The sequence below is a fragment of the Quercus robur genome, chromosome 12, assembly GCF_932294415.1.
Source record: "Quercus robur chromosome 12, dhQueRobu3.1, whole genome shotgun sequence".
In the NCBI taxonomy this organism is placed as follows: domain Eukaryota; kingdom Viridiplantae; phylum Streptophyta; class Magnoliopsida; order Fagales; family Fagaceae; genus Quercus; species Quercus robur.
In genome coordinates, this window is record NC_065545.1 from 565915 (window position 1) to 593545 (window position 27631).

Consider the following 27631-nt stretch of genomic DNA (forward strand, 5'->3'; position numbering starts at 1 on the left):
AACAAATTAATGAAGGATAAGTCTTTCGTATATTCATTAATTCACTTACTTAACAAAAAAAAAAAAAAAAAAAAAAAAAACAACAACAACAACAACAACAACAACAAAATAACAAAAAAGTATTTATTGTCTCAAATTATTATCAATTAGAATAAATTTATTTTTGTTTATTTAACATCTAACACATTCATACATACATACTGTGGGGCATTTTACCCCGCAAGGTTTTGTTTCTCGGCGGGCTTGGCTCCCCAAAGAGGACAATAAGCTTGCGGGATAAAATACCCCACACATACATATGGAGATAATTAGATATCTAATTATTCAAATTATATCAGATAAATTTGTTGAGACTATAATAAAAATATGAAATGCCAATATGCTTAATATAAATAATAAAACATAGAAATTAAAAATATATATTTTGAGAATTTCATCATCATATACAATGACACACCTTAATTAAAAAATAAACAATTATTTTTTCGGATAAAGTATTAAAGTTTAGTCATGCAAATTGAAATACTTGTATATGAGTATAATGCAGAAAACGTTTAATTACTTTAATACAGGTTTTGTGCATTTAATTAGAAAACATACTTTCAGAATATTTTTGTCTGTTTTGTACGCGCACGCACACACACACACACACAAAAAACAACAACAACAACAACAACTGTGTATGTATAATGTATTGTGTAATATACAATATATTACACATATTTTACTAACTATAATATTAATCATTTATGGATTCCAATTAACTTAACTGGTAAAATTTTAGATGGTTACATTTTTCACTCCTTAATTATGGTGAGGCTGAAGTGTCCCAATAAATTTCAAAACTGAGTATTGTCCCATCTTAACTTTTGATAATAAAAATACTTTATTCATTGTGGTTAAGATTTCTGACAAATTTAATAGATAATTAAAAAAAATCAAATCCTGAATTTTGAATTTATCCTAATTCAATGAAAATCTTAATGTACGGGGCAAAGTGTTTATTACCATTAGTTTTTTTTTTTTTTTTTTGAAGGGGTTTATTACCATTAGTTAATAAGGGGTTTTTTAAATTTTTAAGTTTAGAGTGTATTAAAAGACATTCAAATTTAGAGGGGACAATACTGCTACATCATATTTTAATTATGAAGTACATCAAGCCTCCTTAATCAATAAGAGCCATAATTTTTATCTCCAACTAAAACTTTATACAACTTTGCCGCTTTCCTGTCATTTGGATAAATATGTGATGAAATTTCCCTCAGGTTAATATTTGTTATTTAAATGAAGTTACCTACGATCTCAGACTTGTAAGTTATAAGAAAAATAGGATAAAGGAGAAGAGAAACACTAAAACACACAAATTAATTCATGCCAACCATACATTCAGCCAAATATTCAAGACAGTGAAGCTCTTATAAATTATAGTTCATTATTTATTATTACGAGTAAGGATTTTTATAAAACTACAATTCTATATATCCCACATTAGACAGATTCAAATGCATATACATATATATATATGCTTCTTTAATCTTATTGATATGGAGGAAATTACAATCAAAATACCACCGATAAACCAAGGATGTCAGAGAGTTGTGAAATAAAAGTTGGCAGTGCAGGCCATCCAATTGCAGTTACCAGCTTGCCATGAGTGACACACTCAGTAAACTCTTCTGATTCCCCACCAGCAACCTTCACGATAGCCTTCATTGCATAACTGCTTGCACATTTCTTATCCTAAGAATATCCACAACCAAAGTAACCCACCCTACTATAATTACCATTTCTCAAGAACATACAACATATAATTCTTTTTTTTTTCTTTTTTTTTTGAGAAACCAGACCAAAACTTAGCCCAGCAGAAACTATTATTGCTTAAGGAACGTCAAAAGAAAGAAGGTGAACAATATCATCTGGTACATCTTCAAGCCAAACATCTAAGCTGAAAGAATTTTTTGCTCTTTTAGCAAGAGCATCAGCAACTATGTTACAATCACGTTTCACATGACAAAACTGAAATGAGTTTAAGTCTGAAGCTAAAATCCTGATATCATCGATAATATGACCAAAGTCCGGGTGGTCCGAATTCTCTTGGGGGATTGCTTGGATCACTTCTGCAGAATCTCCTTCAAATATCACGTCTGAGAGTCCTATTTCTTTGGCGAACAGCACCGCCCTGCGACAAGCCAAGGCTTCCATGGTTGCGACAGAGTTGGCTAAAGGGATTGGCATCGTTAGAGCTCCAATTGCTTCTCCCATGCCGTCTCGAATGATCACACCAATACCTGCCGAGGAGCTGGTCTTGAATACCGCAGCATGAAGTTTGCCTTGAAGAATGGGTACTCTGGAGGTCTCCACTGGTGAAGAACAGCAACTATAATTCTTAATTGAGGAAAAAAAAAATATTTGACCAAATATGACAATATGAAAGAATTTTTATTTATTTTTATAATAATAGTAGCCATTAATTAATGGAGGTCTTATCCTCTTAGTTAAATAAGGCCATTCATTTTTTTATCTTAAGTTTGGAAATTCCATAGTTTTGTCAATTTTCAAATCAAATTCAGAACTCTTAAAATCATATTAATTTTACACTCCCAATCAAATTCGGAAATTCCAATAATTAAACTAATGTTATTTTAAAACTATAGGATTCATTTGATCATACTAACGAAACTACATGGTTTAATTTGAAATAGTCTTAAAATTCATGATTTTCTTTGAAACCTTTAAAACTATAGACTTAACTAGAAACTACTCTTAACGTATAAATATAATTTACCTAAGAATAAAAAACTTTTTTTTTTTTTGAGAAGCATAAAAAACTAACTAAAATGTGCATTATCATGTACATTTATCAAAATAAAGATTTTGTGAGAATTATGATAGCTTATTAGAAATTCACCTTGAGAACTCCAGCAGCAGCCAGGAGCCATAACCCTTGGCCAATCCCAGCAATGACTTTGTTCTTTTCCTCAAATTCCTTCACTAAAGTAACCACATTCTTGTTCATGACCAGAAACTCTGGGGACCTCCCTCCAGGCACCACAACACAATCGTAATTGTCTACACAGATATCATTCCATTTGGCTGTCAAGACAAAGTTATGGCCGCGCTTCTCAGTGCTGACCTTGCTTGTTCCCTCGTTGTCATAAATGGCAGTGACACAGCTCTCTCCCTCTTTCTTACTTGGGCTAATAGCATCAACCTTGTAACCCAAGCTTTGCAGTCCTTTAAATGGCACATATATCTCATAATCTTCTACAAAATCCTTGAAATAATGACAGTAACCAAAAACAAAACAAAAATATTAGCTTCACTTATAAATAAAAAGCATATAACTCATAAGTAAAAAGTAAATACTAATTATGCAAATTCTAGTATATAATACAACGTAGAGTGTATGCAGCAAAATGTGGCATAGAATTAAGGCTACATTTTTTTCTGTGATAGTTTCAAATTAAATCATATAATTTCAAACTCTGAAATTTATGAATATTACAAATTTAACTTTATGTAGTTTTGTTAGTTTCAAATTGAACTTAATGCTTTTTAAATCAAATTAATTTAAACCGTAACCTTTTAGGTTTGGTTTTCATGTTTGTTAGAGAGTTTAAATTGATACAATAATCCAAGGTTTGTTTTGAAAACAAGAAAAATCTAGGTTTATAATTTGTAACAATCTTAAATTCCAAGGTTTAATTTAAAACTTTTGAAACAATAAGTTTTAATTTAAAACCACTCCTAAAGCATAGGGTTTAGAATGGACATATATATGCCCTTTTTTCCTTTTTCTTTTATGACTTTGTTGATAAGGCTACCAAACTTAGGTGTAACTTTTTAATATCACACAAGATGGGGTTCTGAAGCAAATATAGCAAAGTTAAATAATTTTTGTGCAATTCTGAGCATGAATCCAACTTAATGCTAAATCAAATTGAATGTCTCTGTCTGTTTGTATATACACTTGACTGTCTGGACCACCAAAGAACAAATTCGATCACATTGATTCCTGTCATTTTCATTTATGCTGGGAATGATTTGCATCAATTTAGGCTTAACCCACATAGAAAAAGCACTGCATTATCCCGAGTTCTTGTGATTTTTGCTCCAATGGATCGTAGAAGAATTTCAAGATATTCAGCATGTGCAGGCCACCCAATAGTACTCAAAATGTTTCCATCCATAACACATGCAGTGATGTCAATTCCTAATGGATTTTCAGCTGGTCTTGCCCATCAATTCCCACCTGCAAACTCAATTATGGGCTTTAAGCTAGGAAATGCAAAGCACTTCTTGCCTTTCAAGAGCCCCGCTGAGATTAACATGAGTTGGCTATGACATGTAGTGGCTATAGGTTTTCCTGCTTCAGCAAATTCTTTTACAATGCTCAATGCCTTTTCGTTGATGCTGAGGAGCTCCGTGAACCGGCCACCAGGTATAATGAGAGCATCATAGGACTCTGACTTTACCTCATCAAAGTTTGAATTTAATGTAAAGACATGGCCTGGTAATTCTGTGTAGAGCTGTTGAGGGAATGGGAAAGTGATTAACACATTCTCCCCGTGAGAATGTAACAAATAGCTCACTTTTTCTTTTCCTTTTTCAAATGACGTTAAAAGTATTACAAATCCTACTATATAAATAATACTCCAAACTAATATATCAATTTTTAAATATAAAATAAAAATATAATTAAAAATTTTATTTGTTAGGTTGTTGATGTCACATTTATCATATTCATTTTCATCTCAATCTGTAAGTTTTATATATTTTATTATTTTTAACTTTTATTTCATTTTTGTACATAAATTTAGAATTTGAGATTTTTTTGAGCTTCAGCCGCATTTTTTTTTTTTTTAATTCTTAACTATGGCCGCGTGTAGAAAACGCGGCTCTAGCTTTCCTAAAGCCGCGTTTTTTAGCTGCGGCTTTAATTTTAGTTTGAAGCCGCGTTTTATAGACACGGCTTTAAATTTAGTCTGAAGCTGAGTGTTGAAAACGCAGCTCTAGTTTGGGATTGGGCCACGTTTTTTAAACGTGGCTTCAGATTTTCCCTATAGCCGCATGTTAAAAATGCGGCTTTAGGGCAAGTATAAATATTAATGTTAGAAATTTCCAACCCTCTCCCTTCGCGCATCATCAGCCTCCATCTCTGAAGCCAGCCATCCAATCTCAACCCATTGCAAATCTACCCTCCATCCGATCTCAACCCTCACCCTCCATCCGATCTCAAGCCTCCATCTCTCAAGCCCTCACCCTCCATCTCCGACCTCAACCCTCACCCTCCATCTGGCACTCTCAAGGCTTTCTACTCACTCCGATTTGAGGCATTTTCAGCACAACGCAAGTGATCAGGTTGGGATCAAGTCATTTCTGTTTCCCTAATTTCAAATCCACCTGTTCTAGCCCCAATCTCAGGTGCATCTCCTCCATTCTCTCAGTCTCATCTATTGTTAAAATTTTGTGGAGTTTGATGTGTTGTTATAGTCTTTTTTGGCTCTGATTTTCGGACTATTATGTGTGGGTTTGTGATGTTTGTGCTATTTACTGGGTTTATGATATGAAATCAAAACTTCATATATCAACACCAAACCTTTAAAACTGAGATCTTTTGGCTTTATTTTCTGGGTTTATTTTATGAGATCAAAGCTTTTATTTTTTTCTCCTTTGCATTATTCTTTTATCTTCAGGTTGGGTTTGTGTGTAGAAGAAACGTGGCTAGCCATTCTGACATAGGCCCCACATGCTTTTTACAAACCAAATACTGAGTTGAAGTTTGGGTTCCAAACAGGAATTTGAAAATTGAGAACTAAATTATGAAAATTGAGATGTGGGTGTGTTGAGAATCAAGCACTATAAACTTTCAAATCTTTAAGACTTTCACCACACTTGCTTACTCCCCAGTTGGGCTCTAAATTAAATTTTCTTTTATTGCGATGATCTTAGCCACATAATAACTAGATTTGACTGTGTAGAACTCATTGTTGGAATGTGACCAAAACATAGCATCATTGGTCTGATAACAAATTAGGGGGAACACGTAGAATTGCCTCAACGTTCCCACTATCAAAATTTTAAGACTTAGATAAGAGTTGTAATAGCCATCTTAATTTTACGTTTTCAACAATGCTTGCAAATTGTTTCAATTAAATGAAATTGAAGAAGAAGAAGAAGACGGACTTCATCTCCTTCATCTCGATCTCCTTTTCGATTCTCTCTTCCTTTATACAACAACAGCAACAACATTTTTACATTTTTCCTTTATACAACGTTTCTGTCATACATTTATTCGTTTGTTTCTGATAGTTTCCTCAACTTAGCGGTTGTTAATGTTTCTGGGTATTTCTTATTTTCTGGTTTCTTCAGCTTTTCTGGGTACCCATTTGGAATCTTTAAGTACACAGCTGTCAAAGTTTGCATTTTTATTGGTTCAATACTTTGGTTTCTAAATTTTGATTTGACCCCATCTGTTATTTATTTATGTGAATTGGTGCAATGAGTAAATGGTTTTCAATGTGCGTAATGTTTTGAATTATGCAAATTTTAAGTAGCTGAAAATTTTCTCCTTCATTTTTTATTGATTAACTTGCTTTCATGATTTGATTGCTTCAAATTGTTGTTATATAGCTATTGTATACTTTGAATTTTTATGGTGCTTCCTGAATTATGGACAACAGTGTTGTATTACTACATTTTTGGGTGGAATTAACTGTGAATTTTTAGGCGTTGGATGGGTTTTATAGGTTTAGTGAGTCCATCTCAATCTGTTTGATGTTTAATTGTACCAAGTAAGGGCTTTCTTATCTGAAGTTTTGTTTTCTAGATTGTACCAAAAGGGGTAGTTTTTGTTAGGACCCTGACTGAAGTACATTGAGAGGCTGTGTGGCTAGACAGTGTAGACTGCAGGGCTAGACAGTCCGTGATGCAAGGCAGCCTGATAGATAATGCAGGGTAGTGTGTTGGGCAGTGCAAGGTAGTGTGTTAGGATGAGCTGTTGTGACAGAGGGGTGTTAGGATGAGCTGTTGTGACAGAGTGGCAAGAGAGGCTTGTAACTAGTAGCTATAAGGTGTTGTACTGTTGTGCTATTGTTGTATTGCATTAAGTGTTGTACTTAGTTAGTTAGGCTTAGTTGGTTAAGCTGTGCTGTGTTGTACCTAGTTAGTTAAAATAGGATATAAGCCACAAATCAGATTGTAAGCATGCATTGAAGAATAATACATGAAATAGCTAATTCTTGAATTGCTACTGGAGGTAGATTCCCTCGAAGAATCAATCAATGGAGGCCTAGTTCCCTCGAAGAACTACTAAACTGAAAATCAATAGGTTGGATTCTTATCAGTTTTTTATTATTTTCATACCAAAGTTTTGTGCTTACTTTTGTGTTGATTGTAGTAGTTTTACTTGGTATTTCCTGAAATATAATTAGAAAGTTTAATTTTTTTTTAATAATAATGAATTTTTTTTTGTTTTCATAGGTATATATCGAAAATTGACTTGGAACTGAAATGGGATTAATGAGTTTATTTTTGAATATCATTGATATCTTTTAAGTGGGGGAGGGGGGATTCAAACCTTAGATGTTTCTGTTAGAAACAGTAAGCAATGCTATTGAGCTAAAAGGCTCTTCATGTTGTTTTTGATTATCTTTGAGTTGAATTGATGAAAGCTTTGCAGGAGATTCTAGCCTTTTGCCCTTAATTTTTAAAAAATTTAGCAATATGCCCCTATTTCGAAACTATATAGGGATATGCCCCTGTTTCGATACTTGATTACCTTAAAATCTAGTTTCAATGAAATACTTGATTCGTAGAAAATCGAGTTATACCGAATAAAACTAAAAAAAAAAAAAAAAAAAAAAAAAAAAAAAAAAAAGCATGGACCTCGATTTTAGGGAAGTCGAGCAGGGAAACGCCGCTATAGGGCTCTAAAACGTCACTATAGGGCCTAAAAACGCCACTATAGGGCACCCAAAACAGGGCGGATACACTTATTAAAAAATTTTGCAGGAAAACGCCGCTATAGGGCTTTAAAACGTCACTACTGGGCTTAGAAACGCCACTATAAGGCTTCCTGAATATGGGGCAATCGCACCTATAAAAAAATTTTTTGCATGGAACTCAATTTTCTGTAACTCGAGTTCCATGGAAATTTTTTTTTTTTATATATTTTTTTTTAAGTTTGATCGGGCATAACTCGATTTTAGGATAATCGAGTATCAAAACAGGGGCACGCTCCTATATAGTTTGCAAACAGGGGCATATTGCCAATTTTTTTTTTAAATTAAGGGTAAAATGCCAGAATCTCCAAGCTTTGCATGTTTCTGATTTTAAATTTTTTTATTCATCTAATGTGAACACTTTTTGCCTTACTTTGCCACTTATTAGATTAATTTTTGTCCTAATTTCACTGCACGTTGCTTACTGGAACTATATTTGTGTGGTTAACTCATGAACCTCATCTAGGAAGTTGTACCATATAAATATAGTGTTTGATGCTGTTATATGGGTAATGGTAAAAGTTTCAACTTTCAAGGAATAAAGGGTTGTTCATTTTGGAGCTGTTCTGAATAGGAGTGAGTTTTCGATTCTCTCTTTGAATTTCTGTTTCTCTTGCTTTACATTTGATATGCGTTGTTTCTGGTTTGTTTAGTGAAGTATGTGCATCAAATCTGTGTTTGGTTGCTGGGAAACTGAACTTTCTAGTGTAATTACTAATTTTTTGCCTTCTTTAGAACCTTTTGAACAGAATAGAAAATGAGAACTTGCTACTGCTTTTACTCTTTTTGCTGCTCAAGTGGGGTCTAATTCTATTGTTTTTCTCATAACTTTGCCATGCCTTTAGCTTTTGTGTTTAATTTCTGTTTTTTCCCAAAGATCTAATCTAGAATATTGACATTGGAGGGTGTAAATGTGGCCTTTTACACCACATCCTTACCAAATTTTGTATGTACTCTTTTTTCAGTTTAGTATAGTTTATCTAGGAATATTTATACCATATATATATTTTTTATAATATAAGTCTCTCTCTCCTTTTTATAGGCAGCAGCGACGCGAGGAAACGCAGTTAACACATTACACAACACAATCACAACCAAGTCACCCTCTGCAGCCTCACTCCCAAATGGTTCTTATACCTTTTTAGGTCAGGTTTTTAACTATCATTTCCACAATTACATTTAATTTATTTTTTTTTTATTTTTTTTTTTTTTTGCATCTATAGCTATTATCTATATATGTCTAACTCTCCCAGAATATTTTTTTTTTATTATTATTCTCACATTTTAATTGAAAATAATTTCCATGATTGATTATGCTCCTGATTAATTGATGGAATTTTATGCCATATGTGTATTTGTTGTTTTAAAATTTGAAGGAATTTAACAATAAGAGACTTACCTGTTCACTGGTCTTTTGGATTGAGTTCAACTATATATGGAGTATGGATTGGCCTATGCTGAACCTAATCCAAAACTTCATGTCACTCTCCCAGCTTCTAAACCCAACCCATAATATTGCCACTCACCAATTCCTAACACAACCTCAATATCATAGCTTGTCCAATACTCCAACATAGCGGGCCGATTTGTTAGCCCACACACTGAAAGCAATTTTAAGCCTTGAGTTTCTACAAATTGTCTGATCTAAATATATACCAAGTTATAAACCCATTTATTTCTCCAAAAAAAAAAAAGCTATGAACCCATACTCCAAAAACTTTTTTTTTTCTCCAAAAAAAAGCTATGTCATTCAATTAATTAGATAAAAGGAGAATGACGAGAATTGAGAACGGGTATCCTATAATGGAGTAGGTAAGAATAAGATGCAAGGAATCAAGACCAGTATCTTTTCAAATTTTATTTATTTGCTAATTAATATGTTACACACTTACACTTCAACAAAATAAAAAGTACTAATAATTTTACCAATTTTAATGTGGTTATTGGCAATTACTATCCTATATTTTTCATTTTTACAAGACACCAACCCCCACCCCCTAAAAAAAAGATTTTTTTCACTTATATGTGATTTAAAAGTTTTTATAATTTATGGGTTCCAGTTAGTTCAACTAGTAAAATTTCTAATGGTTAAATAAGAGAATCTCCGTTTACAACAAAAAATCGATTTAACCAGAATCTCCATTAAACCACTTTCGTTAATATGTAGTCCGAACTATCTATTAACAAAAAATCTATGTTTGTTTCTAATGGTTAAATAAGAGAATCTCCGTTTACTCACTTTCGTTAATATGTAGTCCGAACTATCTATTAAGTGTTAGATTAATCAAAATAACCCCAAACATAGAGGAAGCAAAATCAAAACAATTCCAAATATAGAGATTTAAATCAAAACAAACACAAACATAGAGTGTCATTGGGGTGCCAGTATGAAAATCTAGGCATTGACAAAAGGGGGGGGGGGGGGGAATCCAAACAATACATCGTGTTACAAAAGCGAATCAAAATTTTGAAATTTAGGAGGAAAAATCAAAATTACCCCAACTTTAGGCTTGTGATTTATAATTTAGTAAAAATAAAATTATTAAAGATTACCTACTCGTAGCCCATGAAGTCATGAACAGCAGTGATGCATTTGTGGCCGGATTGCTTGTTTGGAGAGACGCAATCAACACATACCCCAAATGCCTTAAGCACACAAAATGGAACCATAACTTCATAATCTTCCATATAATCTCCACAGAATAATAGAGCAGATTTTAGAGTTGCCATAATATATAACTAGAAATTGGCGAAGAACTCGAGAGAAAAAAAAGGTTTTTGAATTTTACTTTTAAAAGCAAAAGTGAAGCGTATGTAAATTATATTGATGGAAAAGTGAAACTGAGAAGTGAGAATAGGCTTAGAGGAAGATATGTGCAAGTCAGGTCACAAAGTAACTCGGTAGTCCAACCATATAGAGAGAGCTAACATGAAGACAAATTATTTTATTAATTTACACAAAAAATCATTGCAAAATATAAAAAGTGCAAAAATTTACACAACATAGCACTAAAAACGTCTGCATCAATATTTTATTAATTTACACAAAAAGTCATTGCAAAATACAAAAAGTGCAAAAATTTACACAACATAGCACTAAAAACGCTGCATCAATATTTTATTAATTTCTCTCTTTCTCTCTCTTCTTTCTGTGTCCATCCTAGTTTGCTGCAAATCCACTCAACTGTGTCCGTCCCAGTTTGCATCAAATCCACCCAACACTACCCAACCACCACAACCCATCACAACTCATCACAACCCATGATATTCCAATCACAAAATCAACCAAAAACAAAGGAAAATTAAACCAAAAATCAATCCAAACCCAAAATCAAACCTTCAACAAAAAACTCTAACAACTTAGAACCCAAAATAAAACTTTCAACAAAAAACCCATCAACCCAAACCCAAAATCAAACTCAAACCCAAATCAAAGCCGCCGTCATCACCACTACCATGGAGAGCTTGCTGCTACCACGAGAGAAGAGAGAAACAAGTGCTTGAGAGCTACGACAAAGGAAAAGATCAAAAAAAAAAAATGAAGATAAAAGACTGTGGGAGAGGAAGTAGAGAAAATATGTGATTTTGTGGAAAAAAAAAAAGGGTCACATATGGGGGTTAAAAGTGAGTGGGAAAGGAAGCTTCCTTAAAGCTTCCTAGTTTGCAAATATCTCTACAATATGATTTAATTACAAAAGAATCATAATTGAGTTTTTTTTTTTTTTTTTTCCAAACAAAGCTAATGATTTTATTTGGAATTTTATTAAAGTCTATATTAAAATTTTTAATTCAAATCAGTACTTTTTTTTAACTAAAATTTTATATCACTCATCTTACTAATACTAAATAATATATATATATATAGATATATATATATATATATTCGGTGCGTTTCAGGGAAACGATACACCGAAATATTTCATTGATGGTGGTATGATGGTCGGAGACACCGATCTGTCGGCAATCACCTGAACCACTACTTTGGTGGTCTAACCACTGGTGCTAGCAGTACAGTGGGCGAAGGCACCGATCTGGCGGCGGTCGTTGAAACCACTATTCTGGCAGTTCAACCAACGGACCTTCGACACAAGTGGCTCCACTAGCCGAGCCACTGGTTTTGGTAGTTAACTTGAAGTATAAGGTTTTTTTTTTTTTTTTTTTTTTTGGTTAAAAGGGTAATTGTATAACACAGAGAAACTACCTCGCCATATATAGAGGCCAAGCCCACAATCGAAAATCTACAATAGTGCATACCAAATACATCCATATTTACAATAGAGAGAATGTCAGAGTTGGGGGGAAAATCAAAAATAACAAAAATCTCTAACATAACGGTGCCCCTTCTGGCAAGCACATCTGCACCTTTATTCCCTTCCCGAAACACATGCTCCACTCGGACTTGGTGGAATCTGTCCAATAAGGATCTGCAATCATCAAGAAGAGAAGAAAATGCTCTATTAGCACTTTCGCATCCATTAAAAAAGTATAATCATTAGAGAAAATAAAAAAAAAAATTAAAGAAGAATGAATATTTTATTGAAATATCTTTTAAAATAGATTGACTAATGTAGGTGTTTTGAAAAATTGGTTGTGTAAAATAGAAAAAGTAGGTTCTTTCGCTAAAATAGACGAAAAATTTTATACTGATGTGAATGCTCTTAATATGCTAATAATTATGGAAACACAAATTAAATTACAAGCTCTGTGCTTTACCAATTAAAGCATTTTTCTTTAAAAAATAATTAATGCCTATACAGTTTCCCAAATATGTTCACTGTTAAATTTAACATGAACAATTTCAATTAAGCTTTTCTCGATTCTAGAGTTACAAGGATATTCCCACTCTGTAGAGCTCACCTCATCTCTCATCAACAATTTGCATCGCACTACATCCCATAATTATTTACTGTAATACTAACTTATATGTATTTGAAAAGAGGAAAAACAAAAACAAAAACAAACACTTTTGTTAATTATGGCCTAATGTATCCACCTTGATAACCCTCCTGTGGCCAATTCACTGACAATATCCAACAAAGATAGACTAATACCATTGATCTTTTGGTTAAATAACACTTTTTGATATTTTCAAAAGAAACATTCAAAATTCTAATTCTCTCTTCTACTAACCATATTATAAAATAAATAAATAAAAATAAAAAAGAAGAAGAAGAAGAAACTTGTGATTGACCAATCCATTTAACATCCAACTACGGCAAAATTGTATTTGGAAAAATGTCCTTCCAACTAAAAATCCAACGTTTGGTGTTCTTTCTTCTTTTCTTGGAAAGTAATTACGTGATTTTCATTATTCCTTAGGAGTAATGTTAACCCCAATCGCAAAGTACAACTATATTAAAAGGGATGTAATTACTTTTGTTTTTCGGTTGCGTTTGGCATTGGCTTTGAAAAAAATAGTTTTTTTTTACTATTTAACTTATTTTTACTACTATTCAGCTTATTTTTGGTATTATTTATTGGTCCTATTGTACTTTTTGGTACTATTCATAAATCTCATTGTACTATTGTAGCTCACTTTTAGTTTTATCTACAATACTTTCAGTAAAAAGTTTTCAATTTCAATTAATTAAGTTATTCCAAATGCACTCTTCATTTCCCAACAAGCCACTATGACTTGTTAGCATATATGAAAAAAAGCTCAAGGTAAAAGTAGGAATCCATACAATCATGCCCACCAAAATGAGAAGGTCATACATCTAGCATATGCGTCATTTCTATCATAACATGTGAAACTCACAATTGTAGACTCCATATATTTTGAGAAAGATAATGCATATACTGAATACATAAAGATAATTATTGCACCAAAATAGATTGAAGTTGTGATTCAAAAGAACTTGTTAAAAGTATATGATTAAATGATTAAATTTACCATATCTCAATAACTTAAGCTTTTGAGACCATCCAATTTAACATAACTTGTAATATATTGACACGTCCTCGTGTTATAATGTAATTAATCTGACCAAATTAATGACTCAAAGAATTCAAAGCAAGTCAATTACTAGAAACAATTTCTCTTTCCTTTTTCTTTTCTCTAACTTTTTTTCTTTTTCTTTCCTCTTCCCCTTCTAATGTATTACATTCTGATTTACTGAGTAAATTTAACAGAAATAACTGTGAAAAAAATAGACATTTAAAATAATCAACAGATTAGAATAATATAAACCAATTGGAGATGTTCCAATTACAGACTTATCAATGCAGCCAATGATCTTTCACGTCTTCACGGTCTTGCAATAAAATCTGTATCGAGGACCAAAATAGCAGATTGGCGGGCTTCATGTATTATAAAAGAAGAGCTCGCTCGAGAAGATGATCAAGCAGGCAGACCAAGGGCATTAAAAGCATGCACGCTGTTTCTATGCTTAATCTGATCTTGGCCGATTTGAGCCACTTTTTTGATTGTTGTATAGCGGTAATAGCCAACGTGACCCATGTTTTCTTCGCCCATAACATCGCCAATATAGTATCAATATCGCCAATATTACACCCATGGGAATTGCCCATCTGTCTCAAACAACAGAAAATGACTATATAAATAAACATAAGATGCATTTCATTCAAAAATGTTTCATTAAACAATGAAAACACATCTTTTGCTAAAAAGTTGAAAAAGAAGAAATATTTGTAGCAGGTAGGACACCCTCGTATTTTATTAATAAGGCACACATGCTGCTCTACAAGTAAATATAGTGCCTAACACAAAACTGCAACACAAGGTAGCAATAATGGCACATGATTATGTTTTGTGAAGGTGCGAAAACAATAGTAAACACAGTCAAGCAGGCCTAAACACAAGATTGAGGTATCACAGATGTTCATATTTGTTTAGAGGTGCAAAAGAATAAACCTTTCATTACCTGTCCAAATCCAGGAAAGGGCTGTAAACAAGTGTTTCCCAAGTGGCTACTATGAAATGCCAAACTGGGTTGTAGTAAAGAGACTCTGCTGACCAAAACATCCTTGTGTATGTCTCTAAGAAGATAAAGAGTATCCATGCCCCAATTTCAATCAAAAAGAATTTTATGATAAACCGGCCCACCACCACCATGACAAGGGAGAATGCCACCAACCAATTGAAGAGCCTGTGGTTGTATTCCTTGATAAATAGAGATTGTGACTTCCCCAACATCTGCGGATTTATATGGTGTATTCATGTTACAATTTAGCAGACTGAAAGAGGCACATTTGGACACCGCATGGAAATAAGATAATCTAATTTAATTAACAACTAAAACAAGTCTTTCATTTCTAAGACCAACTGCATTAAAGTCCACTATCTTATATTCCTATAATCATTCTTAGCAACAACTCCATTAGAGTTTCACATGCACTTCCTAAATCTTATTCCCCTAAAATCCAAGCAAAAACTGAGTTTTACTCTGATGATCAACAACTAAAAAAAATTGGCAGAAGAATCAAACTGAAGGAATAAAAAAAATAGAATATGAGGATTATGCCTAACCTTCTTCATTCGTCGCTCATAGTTTGCTTTTGAAGGTCCAACACACTCTACCTCAAAACTTTGGTTGCATTGAAGGAAACCTACATTAAATTTTGCCATGGAAGGAAGCCTGAGAACTTGAAGCTGGTCCATTTTTTCCTCACATTTGGTATATAGTGCCTCGCAGAGCTTTGAGGATTGATATTCGTTTCCCATAATGAAATTCTTATACACCTAGAAAAAATTTGAAGTGCAATTAAAAAAAAAATGAAACTTCAAAGTGTGTGCACGAAAATGAGGAACTACAATAAATATGTAAGACTGAGTATTGCATTTAACCCTTAAGTCCTAAACTTAGTAGTAAAGCACCAACAGATGTCCAACGCTGCCAGACCACCAGCAGCTAGATCACCTTTACAATAATTTATTGCCAATAACATGATCATGAAACAGAAATAAAAGGATAATTGAAAGTACAATACCAACTTCTTAAACGGGAATCAATGTCTTCTTTTGGGGAACTGATTACATGAGTCAATTTTATAATTGCTCAATAACATTCACAACAAGCCATCGTTTTGAAACTTTCATCCATCCCACATTGCAGTCCAAGAATGTAAATAGATCAATATACAACAATTCTGTTTTAATAAAATGGCCCAAACCATACCTTTTGTATTTCTTCATCCAGTTGCTCGAATGATTTCTTGGCATGATGTCGTCCAAAATGCTGCTCATCAAAGACTTTCATTGCCTCATCTCTAGACTTTTGATGGGTATCTTCCAGATGTTTCTCTGAGACGGGTAGATGCAATGCTGCCATCCAACCACTGTATAGCTTCAAACACCTCTCAAGAATACCTTTATTGAAAACCTCCACAAGAGAACCCGTTGATGGGATCTCCCCTTTATTCAAGGCTTCAAGTATCTAAAGTTGAAAATTCAAAATACACACAGTTAAAGGGGATGCATATTAATAATGCAAGTCATTCTAAACCTGAGAAATCTTGTTCAAATTTATTATTAGTAATGATCTTTTATTTCTTTTATAGGCATACACAACTTAGGCAAAGTACAGGATTGAACCCATGATTCACCCCTTATTATGGAGGGAGAAATTGACAGTTCTAAGATTTTTGTGAGTCATCAGAACTGTCATTTTCTCCCTCCATCATTAGGGGTGGATCTTATTTAAAAAACCATTGTCCACTAGTTATAACAACATTTTCAATTTAATCAAAATTTGAGATTAACAGTGGCACTATGTCAAGGACATTGGCATCACCAGACGTAACAAATGGCATGTAAAAAGAAATGAGAGGCACCAAAAAGGTTCAGTTGAAATGATAGGTTCTCTAGGTAAATCAATAGTATCATTATCTTCTGAAAACAAAAAGTGATCGTCATTTACAAGAAGGGTTTCACAGTGATTGTCATTTACAAGAACCAAAGAGAAGGAACTCCATACATAGGGACACTAGCCAATACATCTCAAAAGTTGTAAGTGGCTTTGAATTAGACAAATAAAGGGGTTTTGAGGAATCTGTGCACTTTAAGGGAGGAGTCGAAACTGGTCTAAGTTTTGAAAATATTCAATTTCCAATTCTCCAACTCAAAACATCACAGGTTGAGTTTCATGACAACTGCCAAAAACGACACTAACATGATGAACAACTTAAAAATCTAACTTATTCTGAAACTATAGATGATTTTAAAGCAATATCTTCAGACTAAAGAGAGGCACCTGCTCCAGGAAAGATATAAACTCCTTTCCATTTAGATGTTTACCCTGAACAATCTTCGGATGGATAATGCCAGCAACAAGCTCTTTCAATTGCTCTCGCTTCTTGACATACATAGGTTCAAGTTCACCATCCTTCAAGTCACAAAGCTTTGTTCGCTGGAGATGAGGCTGTTTAATAGTTCACAAATGGGTCAATAAGATCACCTAAGCCAAATATTTTAACAGCAAGTGTTTGCTTTTGCCAACAAATAGTCTGGATCTACAGCAAAACCGACATATAAATAAGGCAATATGCATATCTCAGTAACCCAGCTCGTTCACACACACACACATATGCATGCTTGCATTATAAGCACAAATATGCCCCAAAAAAGAAGAAAAAAAGAAGAGGAATCTGATATACATATATTAGAATTTTTTTAAGTGACAAGCCAAATAATAACACTTGTATTTTATGTACAAGTCTATGACGTATTGATATCCAAAATAACCCACATCCCCAACCAGTTACGCATCCCCAACATAGACGTGCACCTAATGAAGATCACTGCCAATAACCCTGCATGTAGAATGATCTGAACACCATCAAGGTGGTAAAAATAAAGACTTCTGGAATAAGTCTTTGTATAGTGAAACTCACAAATTTTTACGAATGTGCAATGTCAGAATAAGGATAGAGTTTGTTTGCCTCCTGCTAAAAACATGTTTCCTGTTCTCAGATTCACAAAAACAGGGGAAAAAGAGAACCCCAGGGGGAGGGGGGATGTTTTTCCAAACACATTCTTAATAATTGTTTTGACAGGATTATTCTTGAAAAAAATCAATTTTAAAACATCATAAAAAAAATTTCCCCCATTTTGAGGTTTGCAGATTAGGAAGCAACATGTTTCTAAACTTTTTTCTTGTTCTCCAGAAAAATATTTAGAAACAGATTTCTGAAAATACTCATAAACAAGTCCTGGAAATAAATTTCAAAAGCAGGCTATTTCAGTTTTAAGTGACATTCCCAACATTAAAATAAAGGGCACAGTCCAACTATTATTGGATGTTAAAAATAAATGAACCAGAATATGGATTATTCATGTATGTGAAGACTACAACATTTTAAAAACTTATTTTCCTTAATATAATTTTTGAAAAAGAATTGCAACAGTTAAATTACCGATTCTCCCAAAAGCTTAAGCTATTAGGAAATGATGAATTTCTCCCAAAAACTTAAGCTATTAGGAAATTATGAATTCAATAACTTACACGTGGGATTTTTAATATTTTAAATGGGAGGTAGAGTAAAGACAAGAATCAAATTTAGGATCTCCTGTTCTGATACTATGTTAAATTACCAATTCTCTCGAAAGCTTAAGCTATTTGAAATGGTGAATCTAATAACTTAACCATAATTCTAACAACAACAACATTTTTCCTGGATTACCAGGCAAATCCAACTTTTCCTCAATCCTTGAATGACAAGAAAACTTTTCCTATATGCCATAAGTCATTCAAAAATTGATACTCATGCAACTCAACTTATCTTGAAGTAACCATGTACAAAATGAAAATAGGAAGAAGACAATCAAGGCAACGTCAAGCATGAACTCCTCTATTCCTCTGCCAGACACATTTAATGCACAAAAGGTATATACAACTCATATCCAACACCCATAAGTGCCATTCCCATGTCATGTCATCCAGCAAGGGTAGAAAAAAACATTTGAAGTGTCCTTGTAACATAACTAGATGTTCACAATAAGTTTAGGAAGCCAGCATGCCATATCAACTAACCACCTGGTTGTTTATTATTACTTAGGTTAACTAGCAGAGTAAAGATAGAGAAGGCAGGAAGAGCTGGAAGAGATTATTACAAGCTGATGCAAATACATACTTGTGGTAAGCTAAAGGCTGTGCTGTTATCACCCATAACAGCCAACGAGTCACGGATTTGATTAACCTAATAAAGTTACAAAAGAGTAAACTTAGAATTCCAGAGTAGTCATTTATTGATAATTGACAAAGCAGCATCAGGAAGAGAAATTACCATATCAATATTTTTGTCCCCTGCAAACATGACAAGTGCCCCACTATCAAAAATTTGTTATAAAGTTGCAGTAAGGGTATTGTAATATAATTCATACAGAATGAGTGCAAGTATGGTAAAAACAAACTTACCATCATTATTAGGCACATGTCGAAGAGCTTCATCCACCATTTCTTGCACAGACTTCCCTTCTGTAAAACACCACCAACAATATCAGTTTCCATCTAACTACAAAAGTGGGGCACCTTTGGGAATCTCCCAAGTCAAAACTTGTCAAAATCCATTTTAATTTTTACAGCCTGATCTTGGAAGCTTAAGAAAAAGGTGATTGGATCCAAAAACGCTTGGAACTTTCTTAATTCATATTTCAACAAAAAATATCCTAGGAAAGCATTTCTAAACTTACGTAGAAAATCACGCTGGATAAGCCACAAAAGCTTTGCAGGTTCAAAGGCAATATCTTGGCCCTATGAAAGTACCCAGCCATTCAAATGCATAACAAAGTGTTAGTAAAAAAACTCATTATAAGAAAATTTACAATTTAAAAAAATATACAAGGGTTCGAAAATTACCTTCACTCTATTTACCATGTGATGTTTATTGTACATTAAACCAGAAGAATAAAGTTAGTTTTGGTAATAAAAATAGGGTGTTCAAAACCACCAACGCTATAATAACATAAAATGCTTCATAAAGAACTTGGATAATTGTATTGTATACCTCCCATAAAATTCTTCGGCAAGCTCAACAGCAAATGACAGCCGAGAGATGTCAGCTTCACGAATCTAGGCACACAATGAGACAAACAAGTTAATATAGCCATATTAACCAAGACGTGCCAAAGTGAAATGCGGGCTTGAACAACATTTGCTTCCTAAAACCTAGCAAATGAAGTAGAGGCTCATATGTAATTGGCATCTCAAGAACCTAGAAAGAACTGTCTTAACTAATGACATGATAAATCTATAAAATACTTTGTAAGTGGATTCTCTATATCATCCATCACTCTGTGCCCCTACAAAGCAGGAGATGTTTTCTCATGTTTTTTGCATTCTCTCATGGCCACCCACATCCAAGACAGAACATATCATATTCGCAGTTGGAACCATATTTCTTCTCTACAACCACACACATACAAAATCCAGGAAATGACTGTCCTACTATTCTCATCCTCAACCACAGATTTGGTCCTTAAGTAAACTAAGAAAGTAGTTCAGTTCCAAGCAAGAGAAATTAACAAAATGATGAAGAAGTAAAAGTCAGGGCAACTAACTGTCTCAGGAAGGTTGTAGATGAGCACAGAACTCATGACAGTTGCCAGAGCAAAAATCCTGCAAAAGCAGATATTAGAAATGCAAAGCACGCAAAAAATTTACAACCAGCAATTGCAAACCGAAATTACAAGACATGTTAGAGATTACCGGTCATCATATACATTAGATTTCCCAATACTTTCAAATCCCTCTGTGTCAAGGTAAAAGACAGAGGTTCTAACTCCATCAATATCCAATTCTATTGGGGTTCCCCAAACCCATATTCCTGTAAAAGAGAACAAGAGACCTTTCAAATGATACTACAAAAACAGAAAAGCATATCCACCACATCATGATCTATTTTTTATTCACGTAAGTACCACAACATCAAGGTTACATCTGCCTTTACCTTTTGTCTTTGTGTCACGCATGTGTCCAACACCAAACCCTGGGAAGTAATAGAACATTTAGAGATATTACGTCATTAAAATTAATCAATTTTATGAAAGAAGAAATAAGGATACAACAAATTCAGACCTTCATAGCAAGAGAGGGAGAGAAGTTGATTGAGCAAAAATGATTTTCCAGAGCGGTACGGCCCAATAACCTGACAATATAATGATCAAGGGAGATTGAAAACAGGTGGAAAAAAAAAAAAAAAAAAAAAAAAAAAGATAATCTTTACTACTTAGATACAATTTCTTAAGAAAGTACAACTGATCAGAAACAATAATTTGATGCACACTTATCATCACAGAATGGACTAGTAAAAGTCATGAAAGGCTTCTCGCAAAATGCTATTACTTAATTATATGGCAATCCACAGATTTAGATTTCCAAACTTACTGTATCTAGATTCAGTTTTAAATCCATGGCTTCAAGTTATAAAATGTCTAATTATAAGCAAGGTGGAGTGGTACTAGAACACAAAATTGTAAAAAATATCAATAAGCTCTGTGGAAACAAACCATAGGTAGATGATTCAAGCAAATGGAGAAAACATTGTTCCTTCATAACATTAAGTAACCACTTTATTAGAAAGCAGTCATCCCATAAATGGTCACCCCAAGTGTGTTCAGAGAATCAAAGATGGTTTCTAATATTAAGCAAAATAAAACAACGTAGATTTGAAAGATATCTGTTAATCTTATTCAACTGGAAAAAAACACCAAGTACTAGATGCTCAGGAAGACAGATCTCAGACTTACAGCAACAGCTGCAATAGGGGTTGTTATCCTCCCAATGGCCTCCAGGCCTTCCCTTGAAAGACGAAGTTTTGTATGACCAGGATCAGGTTCCACAATAGGAAACCTGTATGTACCCAAAAATAAATAAAAAAATTAAAATAAAAAAATTCATGCATTAACTTCTACAATGTATAAAAGAAAAGAAAAATCTAGTGTACAATGATCAAAAGCTAGTAATCTCTATATCAATGCAAGAAAAAGAGTGCATAATAAGCATAGCATTTTGGCATGGCAGCCTTGGGGCAACAAGTACCTCTGTCACGATAAAAAAAAAAAATTTTAAAATCCAAAAATAATGAGCTAAATAAAAAAATAAAACCCACAAAAGTTGTAAGTTTTGTTTATTTATTTTTCCCCTTTATCCATAAAGGCTATAAGGTGAAGCATAGGTCTCTTGTGTGTGTGTGTGTGTGTGTGTGTGTAAGATTTGAATATCTTGATAGGTCAGGCTTATGCTACTGTAATTCAAAGTTTGGCCATGATGGATATAAATTCTGCCCAGAGAGAAGTCATGAGCTAGATAAGCAGAACACAAGGATTGAATTCTAATGCAAGAGCATCGCTGAGCATAAATTAGATTGATACCATCCTACAAAATATATGTTGAGTCTAGATCCAACAATATAAATTCTTCCTCACAGCCAAACATTTTCCTCATATAAGATATACCTACAACCCAACCATGATGACTGCATTATGGACCAAAGGACCTAGACATAGGAGAATAGAAAAGAAGCACTGTTGAATAATTCTCCAAAGAAACTTCAGGAGACGTATCATATATGGCACTAAGCCAGTTATAGCTACATCTTCTCACCAAAGTTTGCTAGGAACCACTGCACATCTAAATCTAAACCTTCAAATAGCCAAATTCAATTATTTTTCAAGTTTAAAATAGCCACATTCAATTAATTTTCTTCACCTTTTCACTGCCTCAAACCAAAATAACCAGCCCAACCTATGCTATTCCATAAACTAAGAACCTACTTCTCTTGAACCTGCTAGGTCATCATTCATTTTCTTACAACTTAAATTGAACTTAAAAGGTCATAATTTGGCCTAATTATCTCATAGTCCAAGCACTACATTGTTTTACTTCACATTACCATGATCACATAAAAACCAAATCATCAATATGATTCAACTTAAGCTCAAACTATGATGAAACTAATAAGAAATTCATGTTTGGTACATCAACTTAATCACATATTTTCAGTTTTTAAACAACATTACTCGTATTTTCACACAGTTTTTTTCCCACAGGTATTTCCAAAAAAACTGAAAACGGTTATCTAAACGCAAGTACCAAACGGCCCTCAAACTGCAACGAAACTAAGATAGAATATAGGTACTGTTCAATTAGCACACTGAAAGCGATTTTTCTTTGTGAAAAGAAAAACCAAACCAAACCAAACGTTGCTCCTAAAAGCAATAAACAGTGCACACAAAGTGCCAGCCAACCGTTGTACAAAAACGTATCACCAAGATCACGAAAATTACAACGAACCCAATTCAAATTTGCAACTTTCCATAACATTCAAGCAAAAAAAAATTGAACTTTATCAGTTTAACTATTCTAAAACCAATTGAAGCAGTAAACAAATCCAATTAGCCTCAGATTCAAATCCAGACAACTAAAAAAAACAAAAGCATTAAAAATCACTCACGCTTGGTGAAAATCCTCGATAGAGAAGGACCCAGATGCGAAAAAGCAGAGAAATATCGAGAAAACCAAGACCCCACTAGAAATCTCCATTGTTTGAACGGATTTCAGAGGTCCTTACTTATCTCCCAAATGCGATAGAGTTACAAGCAGGTGTACGGAACTGTGAGAAGGAAGCAATAATGTGAAGACTAAGAGGAAGAGAAGCAAATGGTCTTGAAGACATGGCCGAGAAGAAGGAAGAACAAATGGGATCTGTAAGAAACTGAGGAGAGAGGTGTACGTTAAGAATCGTGGACTCGCATGAGGAGGGAAGACCAGAGAACGAGTTTTGGATTTGGAAAGTAGGGGATTCTTGCCCTTACAAGTGGATTTTGTTTCGGTGTGAAGTTACTATGGGGTCCTTGCTTTAAAGAAAAAGAGGGTGAAAAAAGTCTAAGGGTATGGATTTCACTACCGTGTGTCTTTAGGTTACACATTAATTTCTATTTTTTGAAAAAAATTTATTGAGAATTGAAAAAATAATGGCAATTTTTTCAATTTCCAAAAAAATATTTCCAAAAATAAAAAGCTTAACGCACACATTAACCGAATCCTTTACGTATTTGTAGTTATTGTAATAAAAACATTGTGGGGGTGCGAATGTATTGGGCCAATTGTGATTGGTTCTTAAACCAAAAAAAAAAAAAAAATTGTGATTGGTTCGCGTACGGTGTTCCAAATCCTAGGACAGAAGCTAAAGTGTTGTATGAACCGAATAAATCTTGTCTTCTTTTTTAAACAAGGTTAGAAAAACAGATCTTGTCTTAGGCAATCCAAGAACAAGAAATCTTAACTCTTTTTTTTTTTTCCCTTGATTTTAAAAAGGGAAATGTCAGAGCATTAGCATCACTCTTTTTAAATTTTTCTGACTATTTCACCATTAGAATTTACTTTTTATATTTTACATCATTACTTTTCAAAAACACCTACATCAAATTATCTATTATACAGACTATTCTATTTAAATAATAATTTTTCTTTAATTTTTTATTATTATTTTATGCTTTTATTTTTTGTCCTTCTCTCCCTCTCTCTCTCTCTCTCTCTCTCTCTCTCTCTCTCTCTCTCTCTCTCTCTCTCTCTCTCATGGACATATTTCCTTATCGCAAGCACCAATCTCCTCCACAAGCACTAATTCACCGATCCAGTCAACCTAGAAACGCATATCTCCACCACCAATCCACCGATCCACTTCCATTGACCCACATATGACATCTCTGCCACCAATCCATAAGCCATTAGCACTAATCAACCGATCCACAAGCCACCAGCGCCGATCTATATGAGTTGGTGTGTCAATTTTACAAGAGCAATCTATCTGTTGGCTTGTCCATGTGAGTGTGTTTGTGTGTCTCTCCATTGGTTTTTCCTCATAGGTGTGTCGCTGTGTAATAGAGGAAAAAGAAGACGAGGGAGAAGAAAAGAGAAGAAGTCTAAAAGTTCGTTTCAGAGAGAGAGAGAGAGAAATGAGCCAAATTGGGAAATGAATAAAATAATTAGATACAAAGTTACAGTAACCATGCATATATGCATGGTTACTATAGCAAGTTTGGATATTTACAAAGTTTTACAAGGTTTGATGCGTGTGTTTTTTATGCTATATTGTGTAAATTTTTGCACTTTTTGTATTTTAGATCCACTGATGCAATTACTCTTAACGTATGTCTTAATTGTACTAGTCTATAAACTATATTTAGACAAATTTTATGAATATGATAAAGCAAATAATTTTATTGACAGTTTTTATATTTATTATAAAAGTGATGTTAAAACTTTTATAATATAGATTATTAACAATTGTTCTAAGGTAATCGTAAACATAAAATTTTAAAAAATTATGTCATGACTCACGAGATAATTTGAATCATCATTCCAAATAATCTTTAAAAAGAATGCACCAACCTTTTAAAGTATTGTCTTTTTTATATATAAATATATTTTATAAAATTATAAAAAATGAAAATAAACTAGTCTAAATACGTACTTAAAAATAATTAAAACATACTACAAAAAGGAAAAATAATTTTCTTAAACAGCATGAAATATATAAAATCTTCTCATGAAATTTAGCAATTTTTGTAAGATAGTATATGTAAAAAAGTTCATAACACATGTCGACTTAATCAAGCAAGTTGACAGAAGCTTTTTTGAAGTATATTTGCTTTATTTTATACTCACAAGTATAGTAAATAAACAAAGTATATCTTTAAACTGATTTGAAGGAATTTACTTTAACCCACTACATGACAGTTTACAAGAATATTTAGGGGCGTACAATGTACATGGTGCAGTGTGGGCATTTTGATAAGTGCCAGACTAAAAATTTAAAAGAAAAATTGGGCTCATTTGGGCCAACCCATATATCTTCTTCTCCTTTTTTTTCTATCTCTTTTGTTTTGGGTTGATTTAGAGTAGCTAAACTGGTTTGGGTCATCCCAGGGCTATTTTAAAAGTAAATAAATAAATAAAATGGTGTTTATTAAGTAGCCATATGGACAACGGGAGGACATCATCGTTCCAAAATACTAATGTTCTTTATAAAAACAAGTATTATAAACACCATTTTTACTACTAACAAACTTAACAATAGCTTTTTTTTAAAAAAAATACAATAAAAAAAATCAGATATATAACTTGCAAAACAAAATATAACATGTAATGTGACAAATACAGTAAAACATATATGTGTATATATGTGTGTGTGTACGGTATACACCCATGGGCCCATCACCCATGGCCCAAGGTCGAACGACCTATGAACACTGGCCCATTACTTATGAGTCCAGTTGGTACCGATGCACTGCAGGATGACCGAGGACAATTTTTGGCCTCAATGTTGCTATTGCTCGACTGTATTTTGGAACTCTTTGGTAGTGCCTTGGAAAGTATCGCCGCCGAGCTCCATCCGACGTCTAATGCTAGTTCCAATGTTCCAATTTCTGTTTCCAAAGCAGGCCAACTCCCATCCGGAATAATCAAAATGGGACCCACCCGCACAAAAATCATTAGAAAATAATCATTGCCGACCCATTATGGAGAGACTATAAATAGGAAGAAAACAGAAGAAATGGGGTTGGACGATAGAGGGTAAAAAGAGAGAGAGAGAGAGAGAGTAAGTGAGGAAACCAAGGAGTAAGAGTGTTCGGCAAGGGGAGTTCGATTATCATTGTGGACCTTAATCTATCTTGAGGGACTACCCATTGTAAGATATCCAAACCCACGACAATAAGTAAATTGTAAGCCCATCATACAGTTGGCCTATTAGCCGTGAATTGGGCGGCACAATATATATATATATATATATATATATTAATAGGTGCGGTGCAATTTTTTTTTTTTTTTAATTTTTTGATGAGAGAACCATAGGTGTACTGCTGTTTTTGCACCTTCATCACGACTAGTGGTGCAATGACCACATTTGTAGTCAATTTTAGTAGATTTAGGTATTATCATGCTGATGAAGTGGTTTTTTTGTACAAACCTAACTTTTTGTATTATTTAAACTAGCTTGTAACTCTATGCATATGCATGAATATACTTAAAAAATATACATTAAGATGCATAATATAATTCTTACATATATAATTTAAATATTATTGATAGTCATTCATATATATATATATATATATTTTTTTTTAACTCTTTAAAAAGTATTGTAAGAATATTATTAGGTAAAAAAATGTAAATTGTCCATTTTTTTATATTCATTAATTCTAAACTCTTTGGTTTTTGTATGCAATAATTCACTTAGATGGACATTTATAATGTGGTCCCACATTTGACTTCAAAATTAAAAAATATAACTCTCTAAAAATAAATAATTTAAGACACATGACACAAAATTGAACTTTAATTGTAGAATCTAATTAAATTTTCACTAAACTTTGCCTATAAAAATATATATAAATAAATCACCTAACATATTTAAAAAGTTAAAATAATACATGGATATATATATATATATATATTTTCATGGATATTTTTTTCAACCGCGGCATAATAAGTTTGAGAACCGGTGAACCTTTTTTTTCCATAATAAATGCCTTGCAAGTTGAGAAAAGTGCTTTTGTGGAGGTAATTCATCACATTCTCGATATGATTCCATCTTGTGGAGGCATCGACGAAATTGATTAAAGATATATTTTCCACAAAGCAAGTAATCGGGTTGACAAAGATGTT

At 33.3% G+C, this 27631-nt stretch overlaps 1 protein-coding gene and 1 pseudogene across 1 annotated transcript; both read right to left on the reverse strand.

Moving 5' to 3' along the window:
- Window positions 1-1560: 1560 nt before the first annotated feature.
- LOC126709258 (DJ-1 protein homolog E-like) lies at window positions 1561-10736 on the reverse strand (annotated as a pseudogene).
- A 3196-nt stretch (window positions 10737-13932) lies between these two features.
- Window positions 13933-23780, reverse strand: LOC126709491 (uncharacterized). Its single transcript, XM_050409747.1, is given in 16 exon segments — window positions 13933-14534; window positions 14888-15159; window positions 15493-15705; window positions 16142-16399; window positions 17216-17383; window positions 19095-19160; window positions 19248-19267; window positions 19379-19438; window positions 19654-19714; window positions 19820-20032; window positions 20521-20578; window positions 20669-20786; window positions 20910-20948; window positions 21038-21107; window positions 21709-21811; window positions 23415-23780. Coding segments are annotated over 16 exon segments (1950 nt in total). The 5' UTR covers window positions 23504-23780; the 3' UTR covers window positions 13933-14392.
- Between the last annotated feature and the right edge of the window lie 3851 nt (window positions 23781-27631).